This window comes from Papio anubis, chromosome 1, assembly GCF_008728515.1.
Source record: "Papio anubis isolate 15944 chromosome 1, Panubis1.0, whole genome shotgun sequence".
NCBI classification, from domain to species: domain Eukaryota; kingdom Metazoa; phylum Chordata; class Mammalia; order Primates; family Cercopithecidae; genus Papio; species Papio anubis.
In genome coordinates, this window is record NC_044976.1 from 43,260,509 (window position 1) to 43,287,441 (window position 26,933).

General features: G+C 51.1%; 2 protein-coding genes and 4 non-coding genes across 7 annotated transcripts; 5 read left to right on the forward strand and 1 right to left on the reverse strand.

The window, feature by feature from the left end:
- The first annotated feature begins 10,594 nt into the window (after positions 1 to 10,594).
- Positions 10,595 to 13,843, forward strand: RPS8 (ribosomal protein S8). The gene is made up of 6 exons (XM_009207303.2): positions 10,595 to 10,758; positions 11,188 to 11,294; positions 11,826 to 11,925; positions 12,725 to 12,900; positions 13,108 to 13,237; positions 13,679 to 13,843. Exons 1-6 carry the CDS (start codon positions 10,755 to 10,757, stop codon positions 13,786 to 13,788), a joined length of 627 nt encoding a protein of 208 aa, XP_009205567.1. The 5' UTR covers positions 10,595 to 10,754; the 3' UTR covers positions 13,789 to 13,843.
- LOC116272143 lies at positions 11,022 to 11,101 on the forward strand. The gene has a single exon (XR_004180863.1). It is a non-coding gene; the product is annotated as a small nucleolar RNA SNORD55/SNORD39 (small nucleolar RNA).
- LOC116272155 lies at positions 11,641 to 11,744 on the forward strand. The gene has a single exon (XR_004180888.1). It is a non-coding gene; the product is annotated as a small nucleolar RNA SNORD46 (small nucleolar RNA).
- LOC116272153 lies at positions 12,954 to 13,020 on the forward strand. Its single transcript, XR_004180886.1, has one exon. It is a non-coding gene; the product is annotated as a small nucleolar RNA SNORD38 (small nucleolar RNA).
- Positions 13,493 to 13,561, forward strand: LOC116272152. Its single transcript, XR_004180885.1, has one exon. It is a non-coding gene; the product is annotated as a small nucleolar RNA SNORD38 (small nucleolar RNA).
- A 2,757-nt stretch (positions 13,844 to 16,600) lies between the features above and the next one.
- BEST4 (bestrophin 4) lies at positions 16,601 to 23,243 on the reverse strand. Of its 2 annotated transcripts, XM_009207314.4 has the most exons (11): positions 23,013 to 23,243; positions 22,433 to 22,596; positions 22,251 to 22,345; positions 21,348 to 21,581; positions 20,960 to 21,114; positions 20,485 to 20,562; positions 19,994 to 20,191; positions 19,794 to 19,874; positions 19,510 to 19,664; positions 19,080 to 19,354; positions 16,601 to 16,812 (listed from the first exon to the last, which is right to left on the reverse strand). In XM_009207314.4, the coding sequence occupies exons 2-10, from the start codon at positions 22,582 to 22,584 to the stop codon at positions 19,081 to 19,083; spliced, it is 1,422 nt and encodes a 473-aa protein (XP_009205578.1). In that variant the 5' UTR covers positions 22,585 to 22,596; positions 23,013 to 23,243; the 3' UTR covers positions 16,601 to 16,812; position 19,080. The 2 variants fall into 2 exon arrangements, with proteins under 2 accessions (XP_009205578.1, XP_021796530.2); XM_021940838.2 differs by having other exon boundaries at positions 22,433 to 23,243.
- Positions 23,244 to 26,933: the final 3,690 nt, after the last annotated feature.

The window sequence follows — 26,933 nt, forward strand, 5'->3', positions numbered from 1 at the left end:
TGGGACTAAGGACATGACTGTACCTTTGGCCTCTCGGTAGTACTAATTCTGTACTTCCAGGAGGCCATATCCATGCCTACAATTCCAATGACAAGCTGAAGACTCCCGTGACTTGTTTGATGTCTATGAGATGCTTAGTAGGCCTGGGAACAGGAACTCTAAGTAGAAGGAAGATGGCTGCCAGGCATGGTGGCCCACGCCTATAATCCCAGCACTTTGGAAGGCTAAGGTGGGCAGATCTCGAGGTAAGGAGTTCGAGACCAGCCTGGCCAACGTGGCGAAACCCCATCTCTGCTAAAAATACAAAAATTAGCCGGGCATAGTGCATGGTGGCACGCACCTATAGTTCTAGCTATTCTGGAGGCTGAGGCAGGAGAATTGCTTGAACCTGGGAGGTGGAGGTTGCAGTGACCCAAGACTGTGCCACAGCACTCCAGCCTAGATGACAGAGCAAGACTCTGTCTCAAAAAAAAAAAGAAAGCCGGGCATGGTGGCTCACACCTGTAATCCCAGCACATTGGGAGGCCGAGGCGGGCGGATCACCTGAGGTCAGGAGTTTGTGACCAACATGGTGAAACCCCATCTCTACTAAAAATCCAAAAAATTAGCCGGGCGTGGTGGCAGGCGCCTGTAATCCCAGCTACTCAGGAGGCTGAGGCAGGAGAATCGCTTGAACCCGGGAGGCGGAGGTTGCAGTAAGCTGAGATTGTGCCATCGCACTCCAGCCTGGAGAACAAGAGCAAGACTCGTCTCAAAAAACAGAAACAAAAAGGCCAGGCTCGGTGGCTCATGCCTGTAATCCCAGCACTTTAGGAGACTGAGGCGGGCAGATCACCTGACATTAGGAGTTCAAGACCAGCCTGACCAACATGGAGAAACCCTGTCTCTACTAAAAATATAAAATTAGCTGGCCGTGGTGACGCATACCTGTAATCCCAGGAGGAGGAGGTTGTGGTGAGCGAAGATCACGCCATTGCACTCCAGCTCAGGCAACAAGAGCAAAACTCCAACTCAAAAAAAAAAAAAAGAAAAAGAAGGCACCCTATTATAGTCAGCCCAGGGCCTGTTAGATTCTGTGGGGTTGAGGCAAGGAGTCTCCCTGACTGAGGGCTCCCTAAACACACATTTGGTTGTATGGTTCCTAGCCTTAAACCTTTTAGTGATGCCTCATTACCATTCATACAAAGGCTGAATAAAGCACTTAACCTGCTGGTCAGGGAAGGATCCAAAGGGAAACACCAATTTGGTCTTGAAGAAAAAGTCTGCCCAGTGGACTGAGGGCCCAGTCACAGGGCATGAACAGTTTAGGAACTGGAGAACTCTATATTCCATGTCATGGAGCATGGATTATTGGAATGGTAATGAAGTGCCACTAAAAGGTTTAACCTAGGAACCATACAAGCAAATGAGTGTTTGGGAAGCCCTCAGTCACAGAGACTCCTGGCCTCAAGCAATCCTCCTACCTCAGCCTCCCAAAGTGCTGGGATTACAGGCATGAGCCACTGCACTACGCCAGGAGTTTGCTTTTATTTCTAGTTTGTTGAGTCTTTTAATCGCCAAAGGGTATTGAATTTTGTCAAATGCTTTTTCTGTGTTTTGAAGTGATCATGTGGTTTTGTTTCTTCCTTTACTCCATTAATATGCTATATGAAACCTGGGAAAACCAAGTAAATACAATGTGAGTAGAACAATAATTAGATTGAATATTTAAGTGCCATTTAAATATTTATTGAGTGCTGTACTCTGGGAGGCCGAGGCGGGCAGATTGCTTGAGCTCAGGAGTTCAAGACCATTCTGGGCAATAAAATGAGACCCAGTCTTGGCTGGGTGCTGTGGCTCACGCCTATAATCCCAGCACTCTGGGAGGCCAAGATGGGCGGAAAACGAGGCCAGGAGTTGGAGACCAGCCTGGCCAACCTGGTGAAACCCTGTCTCTACAAAAATGAGCTGGATGTGGTGGCGCACGCTTATAATCCCAGCTACTCGGGAGGCTGAGGCAGAAGAATCGCTTGAACCTGGGAGGCAGAGGCTGCAGTGAGCTGAGGTCGCACCACTGCACTCCTGCCTGGGCAACAGAGCGAGGCTATCTCAAAAAAAAGAGACCCAATCTCTAAAGAAAATATAAAAATAAGCCAGGCATGGTGGCATGTGCCTGTGGTCCCAACTCATTGGGAGGGTAAGGTGGGAGGATGGCTTATGCCTGGGAGGCAGAGGTTACAATGAGCTGAGATTGCACCATTGCACTCCAGCCTGGGCGACAGAGCCAGTCCCCGTATCAAAAACAAAAAAAGGCCGGGCACGGTGGCTCATGCCTGTAATCTCAGCACTTTGGGAGGCCGAGGCAGGCAGATCACAAGGTCAGGAGATCGAGTCCATCCTGGCTAACATGGTGAAACCCCATCTCTACTAAAAATACATACACACACACAAAATTAGCTGGGTGTGGTGGTGGGCACCTTTAGTCCCAGCTACTCGGGAGGCTGAGGCAGAAGAATGGCATGAACCCGGGAGGCAGAGCTTGCAGTGAGCCGAGATCACGCCACTGCACTCCAGATTGGGAGGCAGAGTGAGACTCCATCTCCAAAAAAAAAAAAAAAAGTATTGAGTACTTATTAAATAGCAAGCATTATTCTATGTATAGGTGTTAGAAATATGGCAGTGAATAAGAATAAGTTTCTACCCTTATGTACATTGTATTTCAGTGGAGAAAACAGATAATGTGCATGTAAACAAATGATAGGTAGTAAGTGGGTAGAGAAAGATGAGAGAGTGTCGCTACTTTAGAAAGCAGACTCAGAACTCTGGCCTGAGCAGTATAATGAGACCCTGTGTCTAAAATTAAAAAAAAAAAAAAAGGCCAGGCATGGTGGCTCACACTTGTAATCCCAGCACTTTGAGAGGCTGAGGCAGGCAGATCACCTGAGGTCGGGAGTTCAAGACCAGCCTGACCAACATGGAGAAACCCCATCTCTACTAAAAAAAAAAAAAAAAATACAAAAATTAGCCGGGCGTGGTGGTGTACGCCTGTAATCCCAGCTGCTCGGGTGGCTGAGGCAGGAGAATCGCTTGAATCTGGGAGGCAGAGGTTGTGGTGAGCCGAGATTGTACCATTGCACTCCAGCCTGGGCAACAAGAGCAAAACTCCGTCTCAAAACAAAACAAAACAAAACAAAAAACAGGCTCAGAAAAGGCCTCCCAGTGTGTGTAGAGGGGTGACATTCTGAGCAGACTTGAATGAATTGAAGGAGGGAGCCATGCTAAGACCTGGGTGAAGAGCATTTCCTGCCAGAGCAAGAAGGCCTGAGGCACAGCCTGAAGGTTTAAGGCAGGCACAGCAATGTCCATGTGCGAGAGATTGGAGAGATAGGAAATAAGCAAAGAGATAAGCAGAGGCCTAACACTGGGGTTGTCTAGGCCCAAGTAAGGAATTTAGATTTTATTCTAAATGTGCTGGGAAACCACTGGAAGGTTGAAGATACAAGAAAGAAGGGATAGGCCGGGCACTGTGGCTCATGCCTGTACTCCTAGCACTTTAGGAGGCTGAGGTGGGCGGATCACTTGAGGTCAGGAGTTCAAGACCAGCTAGGCCAATATGGTGAAACCCTGTCTCTACTAAAAATACAAAAATTATCTGGGCATGGTGGTGTGTGCCTATAATCCCAGCTACTCAGGAAGCTGAGACAGGAGAATCACTTGAGTCTGGGAGGCAGAGGTTGCAGTGAGCCAACATCACGCCATTGCAGTCCAGCCTGGGGGACAAGAGCAAAATTCCATCACAAAAAAAAAAAAAGAAGGGATAAAGTTAAGAGGTGCTGCAGGATCTCTGCAGCCAAGTGGCAGCAGAAGCTACTCATCCAGTTTACTCCCTTAAAAACTACCCTTTTGGGGCCGAGGCCTTGGTGGCTCCAATATAATCCAGCACTTTGGGAGGCCGAGGTGGATCCGAGTCAGGAGATCCGAGACTATCCTGGCTAACATGGTGGCTCCCTGTCTCTGAAAATACAAAAAAAAGCAGCGAGGCTGGTGGGGCGCCTGTAGTCTCAGCTGCTTGGGAGGCTGGCCCGGAGATAAGCAGTCAACCAGAAGCCAGGGCTTTGCAGTGAGCCGAGATCAGGCCACTGCACTCCAGCCCTAAGGAGCACAGAGACTCCGTCAAAAAAAAACACCCTTTTGGGCGGTGTGATGGCTCAAGCCTTAATCCCAGCACTGGGAGGCCGAGGCGAGAGGCCGAGGATCGCGAGGTGGGAGTCGGAACCATCCTGGCTAACGGTGAAACCCGTCTCTACTAAAAAAATAAAAATAAAATAAAGTAGCCGAGCGAGGTGGCTGGCCTGTAGTCCCAGCTACTCGGAGGCTGAGGCAGGAGAATGGCGTGAACCGGGAGGCGGAGCTTGCAGTGAGCTGAGATCCGGCCACTGCACTCCAGCCTGGGCAGAGCAAGACTCGTCTCAAAAACACCCTTCTGGCGGTAGCGGTGGCTCAGCCTGTAATCCCAGCACTTTGGGAGGCCAAGGCAGATCATGAGTCCAGGGAGGTCGAGACCATCCTGGCTAGCCGGTGAAACCCGTCTCTACTAAAATACAAAAACTAGCGGGCCGAGGTGAAGCGGGCGCCTGTAGTCCCAGCTGCTTGGGAGGGGCTGAGACAGGAGAATGGCGTGAACCCGGAGTGGCGGGCTTACGGTGAGCGAGATCAGCCTGCACTCCAGCCTGGGTGACAGAGCGAGAGACTCCTTCTCAAAAAAAAAAAAAAAAACACACTACCCTTCTGCTCTACATTCCTTTCCAGTCAACAACTAATTCTCTCTTTTCCCTTTAAAGTCATACCTCTCAAAGAGATAGATCTACATACACTGGATTTTTAACTTCCCAGTCTATTTCAAGATTTTTCTCCTTAATACTACACAGAAACTGCTCTCATATCGCAAGGACTTTCAGGTTTACTAAATCAATAATCACCTTTTTTTTTTTTTTGAGGCGGAGTCTCACTGTGTCTCCCAGGCTGGAGTGCAGTGGCTGATCTGGCTCACTGCAAGCTCCGGCCCCGAGGTTCGCGCCATTCTCCATACCTCAACCTCCCAAGTAGCTGGGACTACAGGCGCCGCTACCCGGCGCCCGGCTGGATTTTGTATTTTTTTTAGTAGAGAGCGAGGGGTTTCACCATGTTAGCCAGGATAGTCTCGATCTCCTGACCTTGTGATCCTGCCGCTCGGCCTCCCAAAGTGCGCGGGGATTACAGGCTTGAGCCAGCGCCCGGCTGGGAGGCGGAGTCTGGCTCTGTCGCCCGGGCTGGAGTGCGGTGGCGGATCTCCAGCTCACTGCAGCTCCGCCTCCCAGGTTCCCGCCATTCTCCTGCCTCAGCCTCCCGAGTAGCTGGGACTGCGGCGCCCGCCCACCTGGCCCGGCTAGTTTTTGTATTTTAGTAGAGCGGGGTTTTCACCGTGTTAGCCAGGATGGTCGATCTCCTGACCTAAATTGATCCGCCCGTCGGCCTCCCAAAGTGCTAGGATTACAGGCTTGAGCCACCGCGCCCGGCCAGCCTAATCACTTTTTAGTCCTCATTTTAACTAGCATCCACAGAAGCATTAAGCTATGGCACCTGTGCTACAGCTTTCCCTCTAACCTCTAATTTCTCTTTCTGTCCTTTACCAGCTGTTTTTCTCTATCTGGCCTTGAAATGACAACATTCCTTTTTTTTTTTGAGATGGAGTTTCGCTGTTGTTGTCCAGGCTGGAGTACAATGGCGCAATCTCAGCTCACTGCAACCTCTGCCTCCCGGGTTCAAGCAATTCTCCTGCCTCAGCCTCCTGAGTAGCTGGGATTACAGGCGTGTGCCACCACACCCGGCTAATTTTGTATTTTCAGTTGAGATGGGGTTTTCGCCATGTTGGTCAGGCAGGTCTCCAACTCCTGACCTCAGGTGATGTGCCCACCTTGGCTTCCCAAAGTGCTGGGATTACAGTCATGAGCCACCGCACCCGGCCGGAATGTAGACATTCTTTTTTTTTTTTTTTTTTTTTTTTTTTTTTTGGGAGGCGGGTCACCATGCTGTATCACCCAGGCTGGAGTGCAGTGGGGCGATCTCGGCTCACTGCAAGCCTCAGCCTCCCAGGTTCACGCCATTCTCCTGCCTCAGCCTCCGGTAGCTGGGACTACAGGCGCCACCACCACGCCGGCTAGTTTTGTATTTTGGTAGAGCGGGGTTTCACCATGTTAGCCAGGATGGTCTCGATCTCCTGACCATTGATCCACCCGGCCTGGGCCCCTCCCAAAAGTGCTGGGATTACAAGCTTGAGCCACCGCGCCCGGCCTGTAGACATTCTTAAAACCTTGGACCTCTGCTTTTTTCTTGTATTTCTTTTATTTTTTATTATTTTATTATTACTTTTTTAAAGGCAGCTGGAGAGGCTGCTTAGGTCAATTCTTTTCTTTTGTTTTTTTTGAGACAGGATCTTGCTCTGTTGCCTAGGCTGGAGTGCAGTGGCATGATCATAGCTCACTGTAACCTTGAATTGCTGGCTCAAGTAATCCTACAGCCTCAGTCTCCCAAGTAGCTAGGACTACAGGTGCACGCTACCACCATGCCTGGCTGCTACGTTTTTATTTTTATTTTTTTTGAGACGGAGTCTTGCTCTGTCGCCAGACTGGAGTGCAATGGCGTGATCTCGGCTCACTGCAACCTCTGCCTCCCGGGTTCAAGCGATTCTCCTGCCTCAGCCTCCCAAGTAGCTGGGACTACAGATGCACGCCACCACGGCCAGCTAATTTTTGTATTTTTAATAGAGACGGGGTTTCATCATGTTGGCCAGGATTGTCTTGATCTCTTGACCTCGTGATCCACCTGCCTCAGCCTCCCGACAGGGTGGCATTACAGGTGTGAGCCACCGCCCCTGGCCTCCTACATATTCTTTTTAAGAAATGTTAAAGACTATACTTTAGGGATCATCTCTATACTTTATTGCTAAGAAAGTTTCTCTGAATGTGTACAAAAATCAAATCAAAATGGATTAAAGACTTAAATCTAAGACCTCAAACTATGAAACTACTACAAAAAAAACATTGGGAGAAATCTCCAGGATATTGGTCTGGGCAAAAATTCCTTGAGCAATACCCCATAAACACAGGCAACCAAAGCAAAAATGGACAAATGGGATCACATCAAGTTAAAAAGCTTCTGCACACCAAAGGATACCATCAACAAAGTAAAGAGACAACCCACAAAACGGGAGAAAATATTTGCAAACTACCCATCTGCAAGGGATTAATAACTAGAATATATAAGGAGCTCAACTCTACAGGAAAAAACTAATAATCCAATCAAAAAATGGGCAAAAGATTTGAATAGACATTTCTCAAAATAAGACATACAGATGGCAAACAGGCATATGTAAGGTACTTAACATCATTGATCATCAGAGAAATGCAAATCAAAACTACCATGAGATATCATCTCACCCCAGTTCAAATGGCTTATTTCTAAAACACAGGCAATCACAAATGCTGGCGAGGATGTGGAGGAAAGGGAACCCTCCTACACTGTTGTTGGGAATGTAAATTAGTACAACCACTATGCAGAACAGTTTGGAGGTTCCTACACTGCTGGGTATATGCTCAAAAGAAAGGAAATCAGGCTGGGCACAGTGACTCATACCTGTAATCTCAGCACTCTGGGAGGCCTAGGCGGGCGGATCACTTAAGGTCAAGAGTTCAAGACCAGCCTGGCCAACATGGTGAAACCCCATCTCTACTACAAATACAAAAATTTGCCGGGCATGGTGGCCCATACCTGTAACCCCAGCTACTTGGCAAGCTGAGGCAGGAGAATAGCTTGAACCCGGGAGATGAAGGTTGCAGCAAGCCAACGTCGCACCACTGCACTCTAGCCTGGGCGACAGAGCAAGACTGTCTCAAAAAAAATTAAAATTAAAATTAAAATTTAAAAAGATGAATGGGGCTGGGCGTGGTTGCTCACACCTGTAATCCTAGCACTTTGGGAGGCCGAGCCCGAGTTGGGCAGATCACCTGAGGTCAGGAGTTCGAGACAAGCCTGGCTAACATGGTGAAACCCTGTTTCTGCTAAAAATACAAAAATTTAGCCGAGCATGGTGGCGCATGCCTATAATCCCAACTACTCAGGAGGCAGGAGAATTCCTTGAACCTGGGAGGCAGAGGTTGCAGTGAGCTGAGATCATGCCACTGCACTGCAGCCTGGGTGACAGCGCAAGACTCCATCTCAAAAAGAAGAAAAAAAATGATGAATGGATAAAATGTGGTACATATACACAATGGGTTACTATTCAGCCATAAAAAAGAATGAGATCCTGTCATTTGCAACATCATGGGTTGAACTGGAGGTCATTATGTTAAGTGAAATAAGCTGGGCACAGAAAGACAAATGCATGCAAAGAGAATCGCATGTTCTCACTTATTTGTGGGATCTAAAAATCAAAACAATTGAACTCATGGACCTCTAGAGAGTAGAAGGATGGTTACCAGAGGCTAGAAAAGGTAGTGGGAGGGTGGGGGGGAGTGGGGATCTCTAATGGATACAAAAATAAAATATCAGGATAAATAAGACCTACTATTTGATAGCAAAACAGGGTGACTATAATCAATAACTTAATTGTGTATTTTATTTTTTTGAGACACAGTCTTACTCCATCACCCAGGCTGGAGTGAGTGCATTGGTGCCATCTCGGCTCACTGGAACCTCCACCTCCCCATTCAAGCGATGCTCCTTCCTCAGCCTCCCAACCGAGTTGCTGGGATTACAGGTGCCCACCACCACGCCCGGCTAATTTTTTTTGTTTTGTTTGTTTTATTTTGTTTGAGACGGAGTTTCACTCTCACCAGGATGGAGTGCAGTGGTGCGATCTCAGCTCACTGCAACCTCCGACTCCCTGGTTAAAGCGATTCTCCTGCCTCAGCCTCCATAGTAGCTGGGATTACAAGTACGCGCCACCATGCCCAGCTAATTTTTGTATTTTTAGTAGAGACGGGACTTCACCATGTTAGCCAGGATGGTCTTGAACTCCTGATCTCAGGTGATCTGCCCACCTCGACCTACCAAAGTGCTGGGATTAAAGGCGTGAGTCAGCACGCCCGGCCTGGGTTCAAGCAATTCTTATGTCTCAGCCTCCTAAGTAGCTGGAATTATAGGTACCCGCCACCATGCCCAGCTAACTTTTGTATTTTTAGGAAAGACGTGATTTAGCCATGTTGGCCAGGCTTGTCTCGAACTGCTAGCCTCAAGTGATCTGCCCGCCTCAGCCTCCCAAAGTGCTAGGATTAATTGGATTGTTTGTAACTCATAGGATAAATGCTTGAGGGGATGGATACCCCATTCTCCATGATGTGCTTACTTCACACTGCATGCTTGAAACAAAATTATCTCATGTACTCCATAAATATATATACCTACTATGTACCCACAAAGATTAAAAAAAAATTTTTTTGAGATGGAGTCTAGCTCTGTTGCCCAGGCTGGACTCCGCCTCCCGGGTTCAAGCGATTCTCTTGCCTCAGCCTCCCTGAGTAGCTGGGACTACAGGTGAGCGCCACCATGCTCAGCTAAATTTTGTATTTTTTTAGTACAGACGTGGTTTCTTCATGTTGGCCAGGCTGGTCTCAAACTCCTGACCTCGCGATCCGCCCGTCTCCGCCTCCCAAAAATGCTGAGATTACAGGCGTGAGCCTGCGCTGAGCCTAAAAATTTTTTTAATTAAAAATATATATCCGGCGGTAGTGATTGGCTCCGCCTGTAATCCCAGCACTTTGGGAGGCGGTGAGACCGGGATCAAGGGTCAGAATCGGACTCATCCTGGCCGGTTTCACCAGTGGCTCCGTCTCTACTAAAATACTAAAAAAAAAAAAAAAAATGAGCGAGGGCGTGGTGGCTGAGCCACCTTGAGTTCAGCCTTCTCGGGGGCTGAGACAGGAGAATAGCTTGAACCGGGAGGCGGAGCTGCAGTGAGCCGAGATAAGGCGCCACTCACTCAGCCTGGGCGACAAACGAGACTTCGTCTCAAAAAAAAAAAAAAAATACATATATATATTCTGCCAGCTCAGAAAAGTTAACTGATCCCTTCTTTATACTCTCTAAGTTCCGTTCATTCTGGTGGCATTTATAAACCAACGATTCCCAAAACATCTTCAGTGCAGGTCCCTTATAAGGATGACCAGCTTCCTACCTGTCATTCCCACTTACATGACTTAGCAAGATCTCAAAATGAACGTGTCCAGAACAGCTCCTACCTTAGGAGCATACCCCATCTCAGTAAGTGGCCCCAATATTTATTCGATTGATCAAGTGAGAATCTTAGGAATCCTTGACACCACCCTCTCCCTCAATCCCCATGTCCAATCTACCACCAAACCCTTCAAAACAAAACCCAAGTCCACAGTCGTTTCCAACTCCATTGCCTTCCACCCTTTTTCAACGCAGCCGCACCCACATCTCATCCTAAACGACCGCAGCAGCCTCTGAAACTAGTCTCAACATGCCCGGATGTGCCGACGCCGCAGACCCCCTTCCCCCAACCCAAGGTCGGAGGCGGGTCGGTTAGGGTCTGCGGATGAAGGCAGGCTGCGGGAGCCTCCCAGACTCGTTGCCCTAGGCGCGGCAGCAAACACGTAAGTCTAGTCGCCCGACGTTGTTTCGGCGCTCAGAAACAACGTAAAGTAAAGGGGCGGGGCAGCGTTTTACAAACCGTACCGTGAATCTTTGCGATTTCTCTTTCCAGCCAGCGCCGAGCGATGGGTGAGTGTCGCTCTGCGTTTAGGCGCGTGATGGGGGGTTGAGCTCAATCAGGCCCCATCCTGCTTCACAGCCTACTGAGGAGTCCAGGCGCCCCGACCCCCGGCCAGGGACAGCCACAAGGAGTGGTGGCCCTCGGGTTTCGGCCGCCGAGCCCCTCTCTGGGGGCTGCGAAGGCTCTGGACTCCGAGTTCCGGGCCGCGGGCTGCAGGCTCCAAGCGGCGCTAACATGGCTGCCGCGCGGAGGTGGCCCCGGCTGGGCCGCACGTGTATGATGATGACTCGGTAATGCTGCATACTCCCGAGTGCGCGGTGGGGAAGCCAACCTTGGAGAGCTGAGCGTGCGGCCTGCCGGCGCGGGGGTCGGGAGCTGGCGAGTCGCTACCACCGAGTCACAGTGGCTCAAGCTTCCTTCCCCGCTTCCACATGCAGGCATTTCTCGGGACAACTGGCACAAGCGCCGCAAAACCGGGGGCAAGAGAAAGCCCTACCACAAGAAGCGGAAGTATGAGTTGGGGCGCCCGGCTGCCAACACCAAGGTGGGTGCGAGCGTGGGCCTGTCCGCCCGGGAGGTCGCCTTCCCCGGCTCTCCAGCGTGCTCGGGCCTCTCCGTGTGACAGTTGTGCGTTCTTTCTTGGGCTCTGATTTCTCTGTAGTAGGGCCTGGGTGTCCTTCCCCCTTTACCTGCTGTATAAGTAAGTACCAAAGAGGGAATGCTCCCTCAGGCCCCCAACCCCGGAGCTTAGGGTCTCAGAAGGATACTGTGTGGGGGACTTGAGCTTCTGGAGAGGGTGGCACCTCGGCTAATAGAATCCTAGTCTTTTGGGTTTTTTTTAACAGAGGCTTAATTTTCAGCATTTGGGGTCAGGCTTTCCTCTTGGAGGCAAGTAAGGTGATGAAAAAGAATCCTTAGGCGTGGTTGTGGCCGTCTTGGTCACCTGTGTGCCACTTGCCAATGCAAGGACTTGTCATAGTTACACTGATTGTTGCCTCCTTCCTGCCGCGGTTCCTCTCCCTTTCTTGCCTTGCTCTCCTTGGTAACCTAGTTACTGTAACCTTGTGTTTTCCAGATTGGCCCCCGCCGCATCCACACAGTCCGTGTGCGGGGAGGTAACAAGAAATACCGTGCCCTGAGGCTGGACGTAGGGAATTTCTCCTGGGGCTCAGAGTGTGAGTGAGGCCCTTTGGGAGTGGGTGGGAAAATGCACCTAAACCTTCTTAAGATTTACCAAGTGGGCCTGGCACGGTGGCTCGTGCCTGTAAGCCCAGCACTTTGGAAGGCCGAGACGGGCGGATCACCTGAGGTCAGGAGTTCGAGTCCAGCCTGGGCAACAGAGCGAGACTCTCAGAAGAAGAAAAAAAAAAATTTCAAGTGCTTTTAGCAGGTAGTCTGTGGCTTAGACCAAGGCATTTGAAGTTTCTTCTTGCTGAAAGATCTTAAGGTAGCTGGAGAGGTTCTCTCCACCCAGGCTGTCCTCCTTCAATCTCTTTTTTTGAGACTGGGTCTCTGTTGCCCAGGCTGGAGTGCCAGTGGTGTGATCTTGCCTCACTGCAACTTCCGCCTCCTGGGTTCAAGTGATTCTCCTGCCTCAACCTCCCAAATAACTGGGATTACAGGCATGCGCTATCACACCTGGCTACTTCTGTATTTTTAGTAGAGAAGGAGTTTCACCATGTTGGCCAGGCTGGTCTCAAATTCTTGGCTTCGCGTGAGCCACTGTGCCGGACCTGCTCTGATCTCTCTCAACTCTGCAGCCTGAGAGATTGGGGCTGATAAAGACTGGTTGCCAAACATCACTAGAAACGTGGGTTAGGGGTTTATGGAAGACGAACTGATGCCCCATGGCTTGTAAAGGCTGGGCGTTCCCTTATTTCTCCTTAAGGCCTCATGGGGCTGAAGAACCTGGAGGAGTGTGCCAGAGCCATTTGTCCTCCAGTTTACTTGATGGCAAATTTCTCCTGTGAGCAGGTTGTACTCGTAAAACAAGGATCATCGATGTTGTCTACAATGCATCTAATAATGAATTGGTCCGTACCAAGACTCTGGTGAAGAATTGCATCGTGCTTATCGACAGCACACCGTACCGACAGTGGTACGAGTCCCACTACGCGCTGCCCCTGGGCCGCAAGAAGGGAGCCAAGCTGGTGCGTGTTACTTCTCTGTAGGGGTTGTGGGAAGGGCAGCCTAACTCCAGCCTTCTCGTGATGAAAACTGTCCAGTTCTGCTACTGAAGGGAGAGAGATGAGAGCCTTTAGGCTGAGGAAGGCCAGCACTGGGGTGTGCAGGGTTCGAAAAGGCTCCCAAGGCCTGCCTGCCTTCCCTGAGCTCATAAATTTGTATCCCCTTTTCAGACTCCTGAAGAAGAAGAGATTTTAAACAAAAAAAGATCTAAAAAAATTCAGAAGAAATATGATGAAAGGAAAAAGAATGCCAAAATCAGCAGTCTCCTGGAGGAGCAGTTCCAGCAGGGCAAGCTTCTTGGTGAGACGGCTGTTGTGTTGGAGGTGGGGAGTCGCAGAGATCGAGTGTGTTGAGTCACTTTTCCCTTGTCTAAGTCCTTTGCCAGCCATGCGGTCTAAAGGGTTCACTGATAATAGGCTGTGAGCAAAATGGGGAACGTTTCACCGTCCTATTCATGTGAGGCTGAAATGGAAAGCATTGGGTAGAAGAGTCTGCATAGGCCCATGCTTGGAGTTTTAGTATTTGGGGAAGTCCCTTCCCAGGCTGAGGGGGCTGTCTCAGTGATGAAAACTTTGTCCAGTTCTGCTACTGACAGTAAGTGACGATAAAGTGTGTCTGAGGAGACAGCTGGCTTCATGCTTGCCCCTAGGATACCTAAACCCACAGAGATTCTTAAGGGGGTGGAGAGGTTTGGGTGGGGCCACCTTGTCATGGAGCTAAGGATCACCTACTCTCTTCCAGCGTGCATTGCTTCCAGGCCGGGACAGTGTGGCCGAGCAGATGGTTATGTGCTAGAGGGCAAAGAGTTGGAGTTCTATCTTAGGAAAATCAAAGCCCGGAAAGGCAAATAAATCCTCGTTTTGTCTTCACCCGTGTAATAAAGGTGTTTATTGTTCTGTTCCCCCATTTGTGTTGCCTGAATGTTTGACTGTCTGCTTTATTTCCTTGCCCTGCAAAACTGATCTGGGTGGGTGGCTGCAACCCATTGCTTTACCTCTACCTCCTACTGTCCTGATCCAGACTCACCACACTGTAAAGTCCCTGTTCTCAACTCCATGTCCCTGAAGGCTAGATTTATTATGTGGGCTGTGTCTATAGTGGGAACATTTCTCCACATTTTGGTGGGGATAGGGATGTGGCAGAGGCTATGAGAGGGGGTATCCCAACCTTGGGGTTCAACAATGTTGTGCTGACTGAGTCATGATTAGAATCTCAGGCTATATTGCTTCTAAAAAGTTGTAAGGATCCTGCACCCACTGTAAGATTAACAGTGATTTCTGCCTTGCTTGGTCTCCAAGGGTCACTTTGACTTAAACTTGTCCTGTCAAATGCTTACCTTTAGTCTTGACCTGCTTGACATCTGCACTTGGATTTTTTTTTTTTGAGATCTCCGTCACCCAGGATGGAGTGCAGTGGCATGATCTTGGTTCACTGAAGCCTTGACATTGGGGCTCAGGTAATACTGCCTCAGCCTCTCAAGTAGCTGGGTTGATAGGCGCTACACCTTTTTTTTTTTTTTTTTTTTTTTTTGAGACGGAGTTTGACTCTTGTTGCCCAGGCTGGAGTGCAATGGCACAATCTTAGCTTACCACAACCTCCGCCTCCTGGGTTCAAGCGATTGTTTTGCCGCAGCCTCCCAAGCAGCTGGGGTTACAGGCATACGCCGCCATGCCCAGCTAATTTTGTATTTTTAGTAGAGATGGGTTTCAGGCTGGTGCTGAACTGACCTCAGATGATCTGCCTGCCTCAGACTCCCAAAGTGCTGGGATTGCAGGCGTGAGCCACCACGCCTGGCCTATACCCATTTTTTTGAATTGTTTTTTTTGGTAGAGACAGGGTCTCACTTAATTGCCCAGGTCTTGAAATCTTGGGCTCAAGCAATCTTCCCACCTTTGTCTCCCAAAGTGCTAGGTTTCAGGCATAACCCACCACACCCAGCTTTGCACTTGGGTTTTTTGTTTTTTGAGAAAGGAGTCTTGCTCTATCGCCCAGGCTGGAGTGCAGTGGCACGATCTCGGCTCACTGCAAGCTACACGTCCTGGGTTCATGCCATTTCTCCTGCCTCAGCCTCCTGTAGCTGAGACTACAGGGACCTGCCACCATACCTGGCTAACTTTTTGTATGTTTTTAGTAGAGACAGGTTTCACCGTGTTAGCCAGGATGGTCTGGGTCTCCTGACCTCGTGATCCGCCTGCCTTGGCCTCCCAAAGTGCTGGGATTACAAGCATGAGCCACCGCGCCCGGCCTGTACTTGGGTTTTTTGTTTGTTTGCTTTTTGGGTGTTTTTAGACAGTCACTCCGTTGCCCAGGCTGGATTGCAGTGGTGTGTAATCTCGGCTCACTGGAACCTCCGCCTCCTAGGTTCAAGCAATTCTCATGCCTCAGCCTCCTGAGTAGCTGGAATTATAGGTGTGTACTGCCACGCCCAGCTAATTTCTTGTATTTTTAGTAGAGACAGGGTTTCACTGTTGGGTAGGGTGGTCTCCAACTCCTGTCCTCAAGCAATCCACCCGCCTTGGCCTCCCAAAGTGCTAGGATTATAGGCATGAGCCATTGCACCCAGCTTCGTGCTTGGACATTATAATAGGGCTTTCAAAGGCCAACATTTTCAAAACTGAACTCTTGTCTGCCCCCACCTGCCACGTTCCTCAGTTTCAAGAGTCAGGATCTCACACTAGGCTGGAGTGCAGTGGAGTGATCATTGCTCACTGCAGTCTCAACCTACTGAGTAGCTGGGACTACAGCTATGGTGCAGGGCCCAGAATGATCATTTTTTGTAGAGATGGGGTTTCATGTTGCCCAAGCTAATCCTGAGCTCCTGGCCTCAAGCAATGCGCCTGCCTTGGCCTTCCAAAGTGCTGGGATTACACATGTGAGGTACTGTACCTCACCAAGATTATATTTTTAATGCAACAGCTTCCTGTCTCATCAATGAAAATTGTTACCAAGTATTATGACTTGATGTGACCTAGCTCCTATAGTGACTCCCTCCATCAACCACACAGCCACACTAGCTTACTGAACATACATGTACACATGCTATTCCCTTTGTTAGGCACACTCCTTCATATATCCACTTGGGGCTGGACACGGGGCATGGTGGCTCATGCCTGTAATCCCAGCACTTTGGGAGGCAGAGGCCAAGGCAGGAGGATTGCTTGAGGCCAGGAGATTGAGACCAACCTGGGCAACAAAGTGAGACCCTGTTTCTACAAAAAAACCCCACATGGTTAATTCCCTCCAGGTCTTTGCTATGTCACCCTAGTGAGTTATTGCGGATCACAATATTCTAAGTTGCAGTTGCCCCTCTGAACTCTTATACTTTGCCCATTTTTTTCTCTTTATTCCTTAATCTGACAAAGTTTGCTCTTTTCCCTTTGGAATGGTACTCCAGGGAAACGAGGATATTTATTTCCTGCTGTGTCTCTGGCACCTGGAAAAGTGTATGGACATATACTAGATACTCAGATATATGTAAGATTAATTGGGAAAAGAGTCTTGAGATTTTATTAAATTTGAAGTTTGGCCAGGCATTGTGGCTTATGCCTGTAATCCCAGCACTTTGGGAAGCTGAGGCAGGTGGATCACTTGAGGTCAGGAGTTCAAAAACCAGCCTGGCCAACATGGTGAAACCCCATCTCTACTAAACATACAAAAAATTAGCAGGGCGTGGTGGCACATGCCTGTAATCCCAGCTACTTGAGAGGCTGAGGCATGAGAATCTCTTGAACCCGGGGAGGTGAAGGTTGCAGTGAGCCAAGATCTGTCCATAAAACCATTGGGTTCTTTTCCCTAAAGTCTTGAAATCTGTCCACTCTCCATTTCTACCACCTTCACAGATGACCGTTCTCATCATGGAACAAGGCTTGTAAAAGCTGCAACAACAAAAATAAAACAACCCTCAAATACCTTGTGAATGAATGGCTATCATTGTGGGGTGCTACTGTCTCCACATTATAGATTTGGAAACTTGAGGCTTAGAAATATTCACTATTGGCTGGGCGCAATGGCTCACACCTGTAATTCCAGCACTTTGGGAGGCCTAGCAGGCAGAGCACCTGAGGTCAGGAGTTAGAGACAAGCCTGGCCAACATGGTGAAACCCTGTCTCCACTAAAAATACAAAAAATTAGCCAGGCATGGTGGTGGACACCCAGCTACTTAGGAGGCTGAGGCAGGAGAATTGCTTGAACCTAGAAGGCGGAGGTTGTAGTGAGCCGAGATCATGCCACTGCACTCCAGACTGGGTGACAGTGCAAGATTCCGTCTCAAATAAATAAATAAGAAATATTCGGCGGGGCGCGGTGGCTCAAGCCTGTAATCCCAGCACTTTGGGAGGCCGAGACGGGCGGATCACGAGGCCAGGAGATCGAGACCATCCTGGCTAACACAGTGAAACCCCATCTCTACTAAAAAAATACAAAAAACTAGCCGGGCGAGGTGGCGGGTGCCTGTAGTCCCAGCTACTTGGGAGGCTGAGGCAGGAGAATGGCGTGAAGCCGGGAGGCGGAGCTTGCAGTGAGCTGAGATCCGGCCACTGCACTCCAGCCTGGGCGACAGAGCTAGACTCCGTCTCAAAAAAAAAAAAAAAAAAAAAAAACAGAAATATTCACTATCCCATGGACATACAGATGGAAAGAAGAAAAGCCAGCATTAGAATCCAGTCAACTGACCCTGCAAGAGGCTGGAGTCTACTCAACTGCACTCTAGGGTGCCCCCTGTCTTCCTCCTTTGTTCTAGCATTTATCCTGTGGCCTTAATATTCAATTTTGGCCTTCACGGATGTCTTTAGGTGGAGACTGGGATTTAGAAGGTAAGAATCTTAGAGGAGCATAGTTTTACCACAATTCCAATGTAGTGGTCTGTGGCAGACTGTTTCCAGAAGACTTTTTTTTTTTTTTTGGAGACAGCCTGGCTCTGTAACCGGGAGCTAGAGTGCACTGGAGTGATCTCGGCTCACTGCAACCTCCGCTTCCCAGGTTCAAGCAATTCTCATGCCTCAGCCTCCCAACCAACTGGGATTACAGGCATCCACCACCACACCCAGCTAATTTTTGTATTTTTAGTAGAGACGGAGTTTTACCATGTTGGCCAGGCTGGTATCTAACTCCTGGCCTCTGGGGATCCGTCCACCTCGGCCTCCCAAAGTGCTGGGATTACAGGCGTGAGCCGCTGTGCCTGGCCACAGAAGGCTTTTTCTGACATCAACCAAGTGCCCCCAGCGCTGCAGGCCCACCATCGAGATGGGCCTAGGCTTCCACCCGTAAACTGTACTTTTCCCCCTGTGTGGTTGGTGGGAGTGGAGAAGAGTTTGGCACGCTGAAGTCCAAATGCTAGGTCTAGGGTGGGTGGTGAATAGCTGCCTTCACATCTGACTTTAATCAGCTTCCGAGACAGATTCCCAAACTCTTCCTTCCTTCATCTTCATCCTACTGCATGCATGCCAATTCAATTTTAAACAATCATGACTGCACAAGTAATAAATATATTCTCGATATAAACAAAAACTAAACAAAACTTTAAAACTTGAATATATTCTTAATGTAAACAAAAACTTGAACATTACAGACAAGGCAAAACTCCCCCAACACACACTGACCCCTCTTCTGAGGAAGGTTACCAGGGTAACATATACCCCTTCAAGCAGTTTTCACGTGACTCTCAACCTGTGCTTCCTGGACCAGCAGCACAGCATCACCTGGGAACTTGTTAGAAATGCAAGTTATCGGGCGCCGTCCCAAATCTAATGTGCCAGAAATGCTGGGAGTGGTGCTCGGCACTCTTTTGACAAGACCTTCCGTGATGCTAATCCTTCCTCAAATTTGAGAACCACTGGCCTAGCTCCCTGTTGCTCTGAAACTAACCGTGCACCTGGGCTCTAGTCCTCTGTGCCTGGGTTCATTTATTTGTCTAGCTTCACCTCCCCCAAGCAGCCCATCCGACCTTCTCTCCCACCAAAGTGGACACATTCCTAGCCCTGGCTCAGGCCCTTCTCGCCATCTTCTCTTTCAAGTTCTGTCCCTAAATGCTCTGGCCTTCCAGGCACACAGGAAAAGCTGCTCTAATAGAGCTGGCTGGCAGGACCGGGCACGGGAGGGACGGGGGGCAGTGGGTGGGAGGAACCGGGCGGGGGCAGGCAAGACCTCAGGGCTCCAGGGCCTCGTCCCCGGACTCCGCCGTCTCCTCCTCGATGCGGGCTGCGGCCTCAGGGTCGCCGCCCTCCTCGGCCCGGAAGCGTAGCAGATGCGGGGGGCGCGGGGTCCCTCGCGCGCGGCCGAAGTTCCGGAGGCTGATGGCCGGGGAGGGCGCCCCTACGCCCAGGAAGCGGCCGAGCAACGGGGTCTGCGCGGCGGGCGCTGGCCGACCCGACCCGGGGGACGCCTCCACCTGCAGGCTCTGCTCAGGGTCGTCGCTCATGCTGCGGGCGGGAGGGTGGGCTGAGCCCGGGCACAGGGCGGGAGCGGGGACGCGGGGTCGGCTCTCGGGGAGGGACGGAGGCATCGGTGCCCCAGAGGCTGAGCGAGGACCCGCGTGCCGGGTCAGGTCCGGTCTCCGCCGGCGCAGGCCACTCACCGCAGGTTGAAGGTGGAGCCCAGGAATGAGGGCCGCAGAGATTCGGCCGCCGTGGCCACAGTGTAGGGTGGCTGCGGCTGGTCCTCATCCCAGTACTGGTCCTTCTCAGCGGGGGGAAGGTTCTGGTACATTTCGTCCACAGATAGCAAGGACACCTGGGCCACCAGCAAGTTACAAGGATCCTCCTCTCCTCTCCTCTCCTTCCCACGGCCGGGCGGAGAGCTGACTGGGAGAGGGGCCCAGGAGCTGCCCTGGACTCCTGATCCTTCCTGATGCTTGCTCACCTGCAAGTTGCGGTCTATGAGCTGGTTTGTCTCAAAGTCGTCATCATCCTCACCAAACGGGTTGATGATCTGTTCAGCCACCTATAGGCGGCAGAGATAGTGTTTTCTGGGCTCAGAGCCCCACTCTTTGTCCCCAAAGTTGGGGCCCCTGTGCCCACATCTCCACAGAGCAGGCTGGCATGCCCATCTGCAGTGCCCACCTTGAGCCAGCCAGCATAGAAGAAGAACTGCAGCAGAGTGGTGAGAGGCACATACATGTCCGGGTCTCCCAAGGCTGGGGCTGGCTCCTGGTCTGGCTTCAGAAGCTTCTGAGGTTTGGCAGCCCCTGCCTCTGGCTCCACAAACTGGCGGCCAACCAGGGAGAGGGCAAAGAAGGAGTAGACAGCTATGGTCACCACCTGGAGAAGGAAGAGCCAGGCTCAGTGCAGGATGCAGTGGGACAGGGAGACATGCTGCCCCTGCCTCTGAGGCTCTATGGGAAGTCTGACAAGTAATCAAACATGTATACTGGTGTGGCAGTACCAGTGGGGACAGGGTCACCTTGGTGGGGGTGGTGGAAGGCTTTGAGGATGAACCCAGTGCCTCAGGGGACTGAAATGGTCAGGCAAGTACCATCTCTAATTCTTCTCGTCTCACACACAGCACAGGACATACAGTAGGCACTGGGACTGGGGAGGGGAGAGGCAGTTACTTGGGTGTAGACGAGGGGGATGCTGATCCAGTCATAGTGGAATAGCATGCTGCACTTGGCTCGGTACTTGTTCAGCTCCTGGAGGAACAGCAGGAACAGGAAGTCAGCAGAAGCGAGGAAGGAACAGGGGTGCCCAGCACAAACTAGGCCTGGGCCGGGCCAGGAGGCTTTTTCTCATTCTGCTCTCAGAGGTGTATTAGGCTGGGGTGCTTGAATCTCAGCTCTGCTAACTAGCTGTGTAACTTAGGCAAATTTATTTTCCACTCTGTGCCTCAGTTTCCACAACTGTGCAAGGAGGATGATAGTACCTATCTCAGGAGTTGCTGTAAGGGATGAATGAGTTAACATGGGTACAGGGCTTCCAAAAGGCCGAGGTACACAGTTGGTGCCATACAAGTGTTAGGTACTAAAATTATTATTCCTCTTCAAAATTAGAGGGAGGAGGGCAGATAGGTCTGGTCTGGGGCCCACTCACTTCCAAAAGTAGACAGAGAGCGATATCGTCACGGATTCGCCCGTCCCTCCGGGCCTGGGCCGCCAGGTTGGTGAACCAGACGCAGGGCACCCAGTACTTGTTGAAGTCGGATTTCAGGCTCTCAAACTTTCTCCTCTCTTCCTGGGACATGAAACCTGAGCGGGTAAAGCGGAAGGGGTGCAGTTGCAACCTCTGCCGCCGTGGGGGCCTGCTGTTCCGCCGTCTGGCTCCCCTCTCTCGCGTCTACTGGCGGTCCCAGGACTCGTGGTTCCGCGTTCCTGCCGCAGTCCAGACCCTTCCCTGGAGCCCCTGCTCCCAGGACTTTCCCAGGCGGCACCTGCATCCAGCCGTGGGCCTGGCCCCCAGAGGCTCCCGGCGGGCGGCGCACCTGCGTCCACCACGTGCTCCATGGTGGGGAAGCGCTTGAGCACGCGGGTGCTGACCGAGCGCAGCACCAGCACCGACGCCAGGTTCGCGTAGCGGATGAGGGTGCGGCGCAGCAGGCGGCCCCGCTGGTCTACGCCGTGCACGCTAGCCGAGATGACGCACATCAGCTGGTCTGGCAGCGGGATGCTTGTGTACTGGGACCACCAGCGGTTCACCACGAGAGTCACATAGAAACCTGCTTGGCCACCGTGGTAGAGGGAGTAGGAAGGGAGGGTGGAGAGCCTGGGGGTCTGAGCGCCTCGCCTCCCCCAGCAAAGGGCCTCGTCCAAGCCAGTTGAAATGTGGCAGGGGGAAGGAAACATTCAGCTCCAGTACCCTGCTGTGCGAGGCCAGGAGGAGGGAGGAGGGCAAATTTCCTTCAGCAGAGGGAAAATGGGGATTCAAAGCCAGGAGACTGCTTCCCAGGAGGGTGGGGAAGGGGCTGTCACCTCTGTCCAGCTCCCCTCCAGTGCCCAGGGTGGGCTTGTGAGGCCAGCAGGTGTCTTGTGCCTTGCTGGAAGTGAGGGTCCGGCAAGTGATAGGGCCCTGCCCTCCGGAAGTCCTGGACCCAGCACCCAGCTCCTGTGCCTGCTGGGCCTGCTCTGGCTGACCAGGCAGGCTCTGCCACTCTGTTGAGTAATTCTTTTTTTTTTTTTTTTAAGCAGAGTCTCGCTACATTGCCCAGGCTGGACTGGAACTCCTGGGCTCAAGCGATCCTCTCACCTCAGCCTCTCGAGTAGCTGAGACTGCAGGTGCGTCACCACACCATCTGTTGGGTAATTCTGACCCTCAGAGCTGTCAGCCCAACCCAGAGGTCAGGGAACACAGTAAGGAGGACACAGGGAAAACTAGAAGGGGGCCTTACCCAATACAAAGGACAAGGGGATGAGGTCCGCTGAACGGTTGCAGTATCGGGCCACCTGAGCATACACGTGCTTCTGCTCCTGGGTCAGCAGCAGCCTGGGGAAGGCAGGTGTAGGCTTGGGTTAGAGGGAGGTGGGTGGCCCAGTCTCCCCACTTCCGCCAGCTCTAAGACCCTGCCCTTACCGGTAGGTGATGCTAAGCACAGCGTACAAGGCCCCGAAGAGGAGGAATTCCTTGTAGAGGAGCTTGTAGATGCTTCCCCTCCAACGGAGAAGCAGGCCAGAGAAACCTCCGAAGCGGGCCTCCGCCACTTTGAGAGTATATGAAACCGTCATGGTGCTGGGAGCCTGGGGCAGAAGGTCACAAGAGTTGCCCCCAGGGCTGTCCTTTAGTTCCCCAGACAACATCCCTTCCACTCTGGTCTCACACACCCCAACCTTCACCCTGCATCAGTGGAAAAGGGGTAGGAGCCTGCAGAGCAGAAAAGCACACCCCACCCTCTGCAGAACTCAGTAGTACATGGGCACAGCCAGGCTAGAGCTGGACAAAGTAGAACTGAGTTCTGTGTCCCATCACGCATGAGGCTTCCTCAAGCTCCTCTTCAGCCTGCAGGGCTAGGGATAACCAGATCCTGAACTGCTGTGGACAAGAGACGCAGCTCCAGCCCAAACCCACTGCTATTCCTTGGGGCCTTGCTCTGGAAGCTGATTAACTACACTACCAGGGCCCAGAGCACTCTCACCCCCATCCCATACCTGCCTACCTGGTCTGGGCAGCAGCCCGTGTGGAAGAACTGGGCTAGACTTCACCCCCCACAGACTTAAGTACCTCTGCAGTCCATAAAGTTAGGCTGGACCAAGGCCTATCATTGATGGATTGAAGCTGTCATCCAGCTTCCCCTGATGCTGGGAACTGGGTGTGTCTCCCTACCCCTGTAGGGCTGGGCTGGCCTTTGAGTGACAGAATTGCCACCTATACTGACCCCACAGCTCACACAGAAGACACCATGTCCTTCAAGCCAGTGTGACAGGGGTTATTGTCCCACGTTTCAGGTGGGAAGACAGATGCATGATAAACTGTTACAATAATACCAGCTGCTGATCACAGAGCACTGACTAAGTGACAGGCACCATGCCAAGGGCACTACTAGGTCATCCTCTCATGAAATCCTCATCACAGCCCCATAAGGTAGGGAATCAATCATCCACATTTCACAGATGAGGCTCCAAGAGGTAAATGACTTGCTCGCAGTCGGCCATACAGCTAGAACATGTTGGAGGCAGGATTCAAAGCTAGGGCTGATGGACTTCCAAGTCTGGAAGTGGCCTAGCAAGGGCATGAGCTCCAGGACCCATCCTGTGCACTGGCCACACTCCCAGGCTTCTTGTACAGGGTCTGGAGGTCTTGGTCAGGCTCTTCCCCGTCCATGCCACGGGGCTGACAGCCACAGATCTGGAAGCTCAGGCCTAGGAGTGCAGGCCCCGTTAAGCCCTGTGTCCAACATCCTGACTCCTAGGGGTGCCCAGGATTTGAGTGGCCACTTTCACCTCTGGGCCTCAATTTCTTCATCTAACAAACAGAGGAAGTAATACTTAAGGCAACCATAGAAATAGAACCGCCAGGCAAGGTGGCTCACGCCTGTAATCCTAGCACATTGGGCAGCCTTGAAGCAGTCGGATCACTTGAGGTCAGGAGTTTGAGACTAGCCTGGCCCAACATGGTGAAACCCTGTCTCTACCAAAAATATAAAAATTAGCTGGGCGTGGTGGCACAAACCTGTAGTTCCAGGTACGTGGGAGGCTGATGCAGGAGAATTGCTTGAACCTGGGGAGGCGCAGGTTGCAATGAGTCGAGCTCGTGCCACTGCACTGCGGCCTGGGAAAAAAAAAGAAAAAAGAGAGAGAGAAAGAGAGAAAGAAAGAAAGAGAATCTCAATGGGAGAATCCCTTGAACCCGGGAGGGAGAGGTTGCTGTGAGCTGAGATTGTGAGATTGTGCCACTGCACTTCAGCTTGGGTGACAAAGCGAGACTCTGTCTCAAAAAAAAAAAAAAAAGGGCCGGGCACTGTGGCTCATACCTGTAGTCCCAGCACTTTGGGAGGCAGAGGCAGGCAGATCACCTGAGATTGGGAGTTCGAGATCAGCCTGACCAACATGGAGAAACCCCATCTCTACTAAAAATACAAAATTAGCTAAGCATGGTGGCACAAGCCTGTAATCCCAGCTACTTGGGAGCTGAGACAGGAGAATCGCTTGAACTCGGGAGGCAGAGATTGCAGTGAGCTGAGATAATGCCATTACACTCCAGCCTGGGCAACAAGAGTGAAACTTTGTCTCAAAAAAAAAAAAAAGAAAGAAAGAAAGAAAAGAACAAAGAAATAGAACCTCAAAATGGAAGAGAATTGGCAGCTCACTTACCGTCCCAGACCGTCCCAGTGCTGAGGTAAGTGAATACTGAAAAATCCCAAGAGTGGTGGTCCTGCCTCTGTCTTGCTTTGGGAAGCTCCTCCCCCTGCACCATGAGCTGATTCCCTTCTGCAAGTTTCCTAAAGAGAGGAAGCACAGAGAGGTGATTAGGAGCACAGGCTTGGGAGTTGGACAAACCTGGGTCTGAATCCCAGCTCTCTGTAACTGCAAGTTACCTATCTCTCTGAACCTCAGTTTCCTCCTCTGCAAAGCAGGATCAAGAATGCCTAACCTCATGAGGCAATTTTGAGTATTCACAGAAACAATGCCTACGGCCTAGAGCACTATGGCTTGGGCTGCTGTTACTATGAAAATCTGAATCTGGGCCGGGCGCGGTGGCTCAAGCCTGTAATCCCAGCACTTTGGGAGGCCGAGACGGGTGGATCACAAGGTCAGGAGATCGAGACCATCCTGGCTAACACGGTGAAACCCCGTCTCTACTAAAAAAATACAAAAAACTAGCCGGGCGCGGTGGCGGGCGCCTGTAGTCCCAGCTACTCGGGAAGCTGAGGCAGGAGAATGGCGTAAACCCGGGAGGCGGAGCTTGCAGTGAGCTGAGATCCGGCCACTGCACTCTAGCCCGGGCGACAGAGCGAGACTCCGTCTCAAAAAAAAAAAAAAAAAAAAAAAAAAAAAAAAGAAAATCTGAATCTGTTCTCTTTGGTTTCCTACTACTGGTCCACTCTTGCCTCCCAAGCCTTCCAAGCCAGACAGTCCTTGAGAAATGAGGAGGCAGAGACCTTTCCCTCATGTCCTGCTAACCTGCCCCAGACCAAACAGTGCTGGATCCTGGTTTTTAAGTTGGATACACAAGGCCCTCTGAGACTTACCCACCTCTACCCTCATCACCAGCCTCTGCCTAGCTCATTTTTAAGTTGTTTTGTTTTTTTTTTTTTTTGAGACAGAGTCTCGCTCTGTCACCCAGGCTGGAGTGCAGTGGCAGGATCTCGGCTCACTGCAAGCTCCACCTCCTGGGTTCACGCCATTCTCCGGCCTCAGCCTCCCGAGTCGCTGGGACTACAGGCGCCCGCCACCTCGCCCGGCTAGTCTTTTTGTATTTTTTTTTAGTAGAGACGGGTTTTCACCATGTTAGCCAGGATGGTCTCCACCTCCTGACCTCGTGATCTGCCCGTCTCTGCCTCCCAAAGTGCCGGGATTACAGGCTTGAGCCACCGCGCTCGGCCAATTTTTTTTTTTAATTTTAATTTTTGTGAGTGCATAGTAGGTGTATATGCCTAGCTCATTTGTAACTGTTCCTTCAAGGTGTAGCTCAGAGCACCCTCTAGGAAGCCTTCCATGATCTTTCCCAGGTTACTCCTCAAAACCCTCTGGGTTTTGTCTCTTGCAGCAGTTAATCACAGTGGTCTATGATCTGTTCACAGGGAGATCTCTCCTCTAGCCTGTGAGACGCCTGAGAAGTTTTGAATTTGATTCATCTAGGTAAAGCTAGATTACAGTGGCTCATGCCTGTAATCCTGACACTTTGGGAGGTTGAGGTGGGAGGATCACTTAAGCGCAGGAGTTTGGGACCAGCCTGGGCAACATAGTGTGACCTGTCTCTACAAAATATTGTTTAAAATTAGCTGGGTGTGGTGGTGTGCGCCTAGAGTCCAGGCACTTAAGAGGCTGAGGTGGGAGGATCACTTGAGCCCAGGAGTCTGAGGCTGCAGTGAGCCTTGATACAGCCATTGCACTCCAGCTTGGGTGACAGAGTGAGACCCTGTCTCAAAACAAAACAAAAAAAAACAGCAAAAAAAGAAAAGAAAAGAAAAGAAAAAGTTGGGGAGGAAAACTTGAAACCAAGCAAGCTTCTTTTTCTTTCTTTCTTCTCATCCTTCTCTTCTTCTCACCTCCCTCCACCCACTCTTTTGTTTTCCATTTCTCTCTTCCCTTTTAAGACGAAAGACGGCCGGGCGCGGTGGCTCAAGCCTGTAATCCCAGCACTTTGGGAGGCCGAGACGGGCGGATCACGAGGTCAGGAGATCGAGACCATCCTGGCTAACACGGCGAAACCCCGTCTCTACTAAAAAATACAAAAAAAACTAGCCGGGCGAGGTGGCGGGCGCCTGTAGTCCCAGCTACTCGGGAGGCTGAGGCAGGAGAATGGCGTAAACCCGGGAGGCGGAGCTTGCAGTGAGCTGAGATCCGGCCACTGCACTCTAGCCTGGGCGACAGAGCGAGACTCCGTCTCCAAAAAAAAAAAAAAAAAAAAAAAAAGA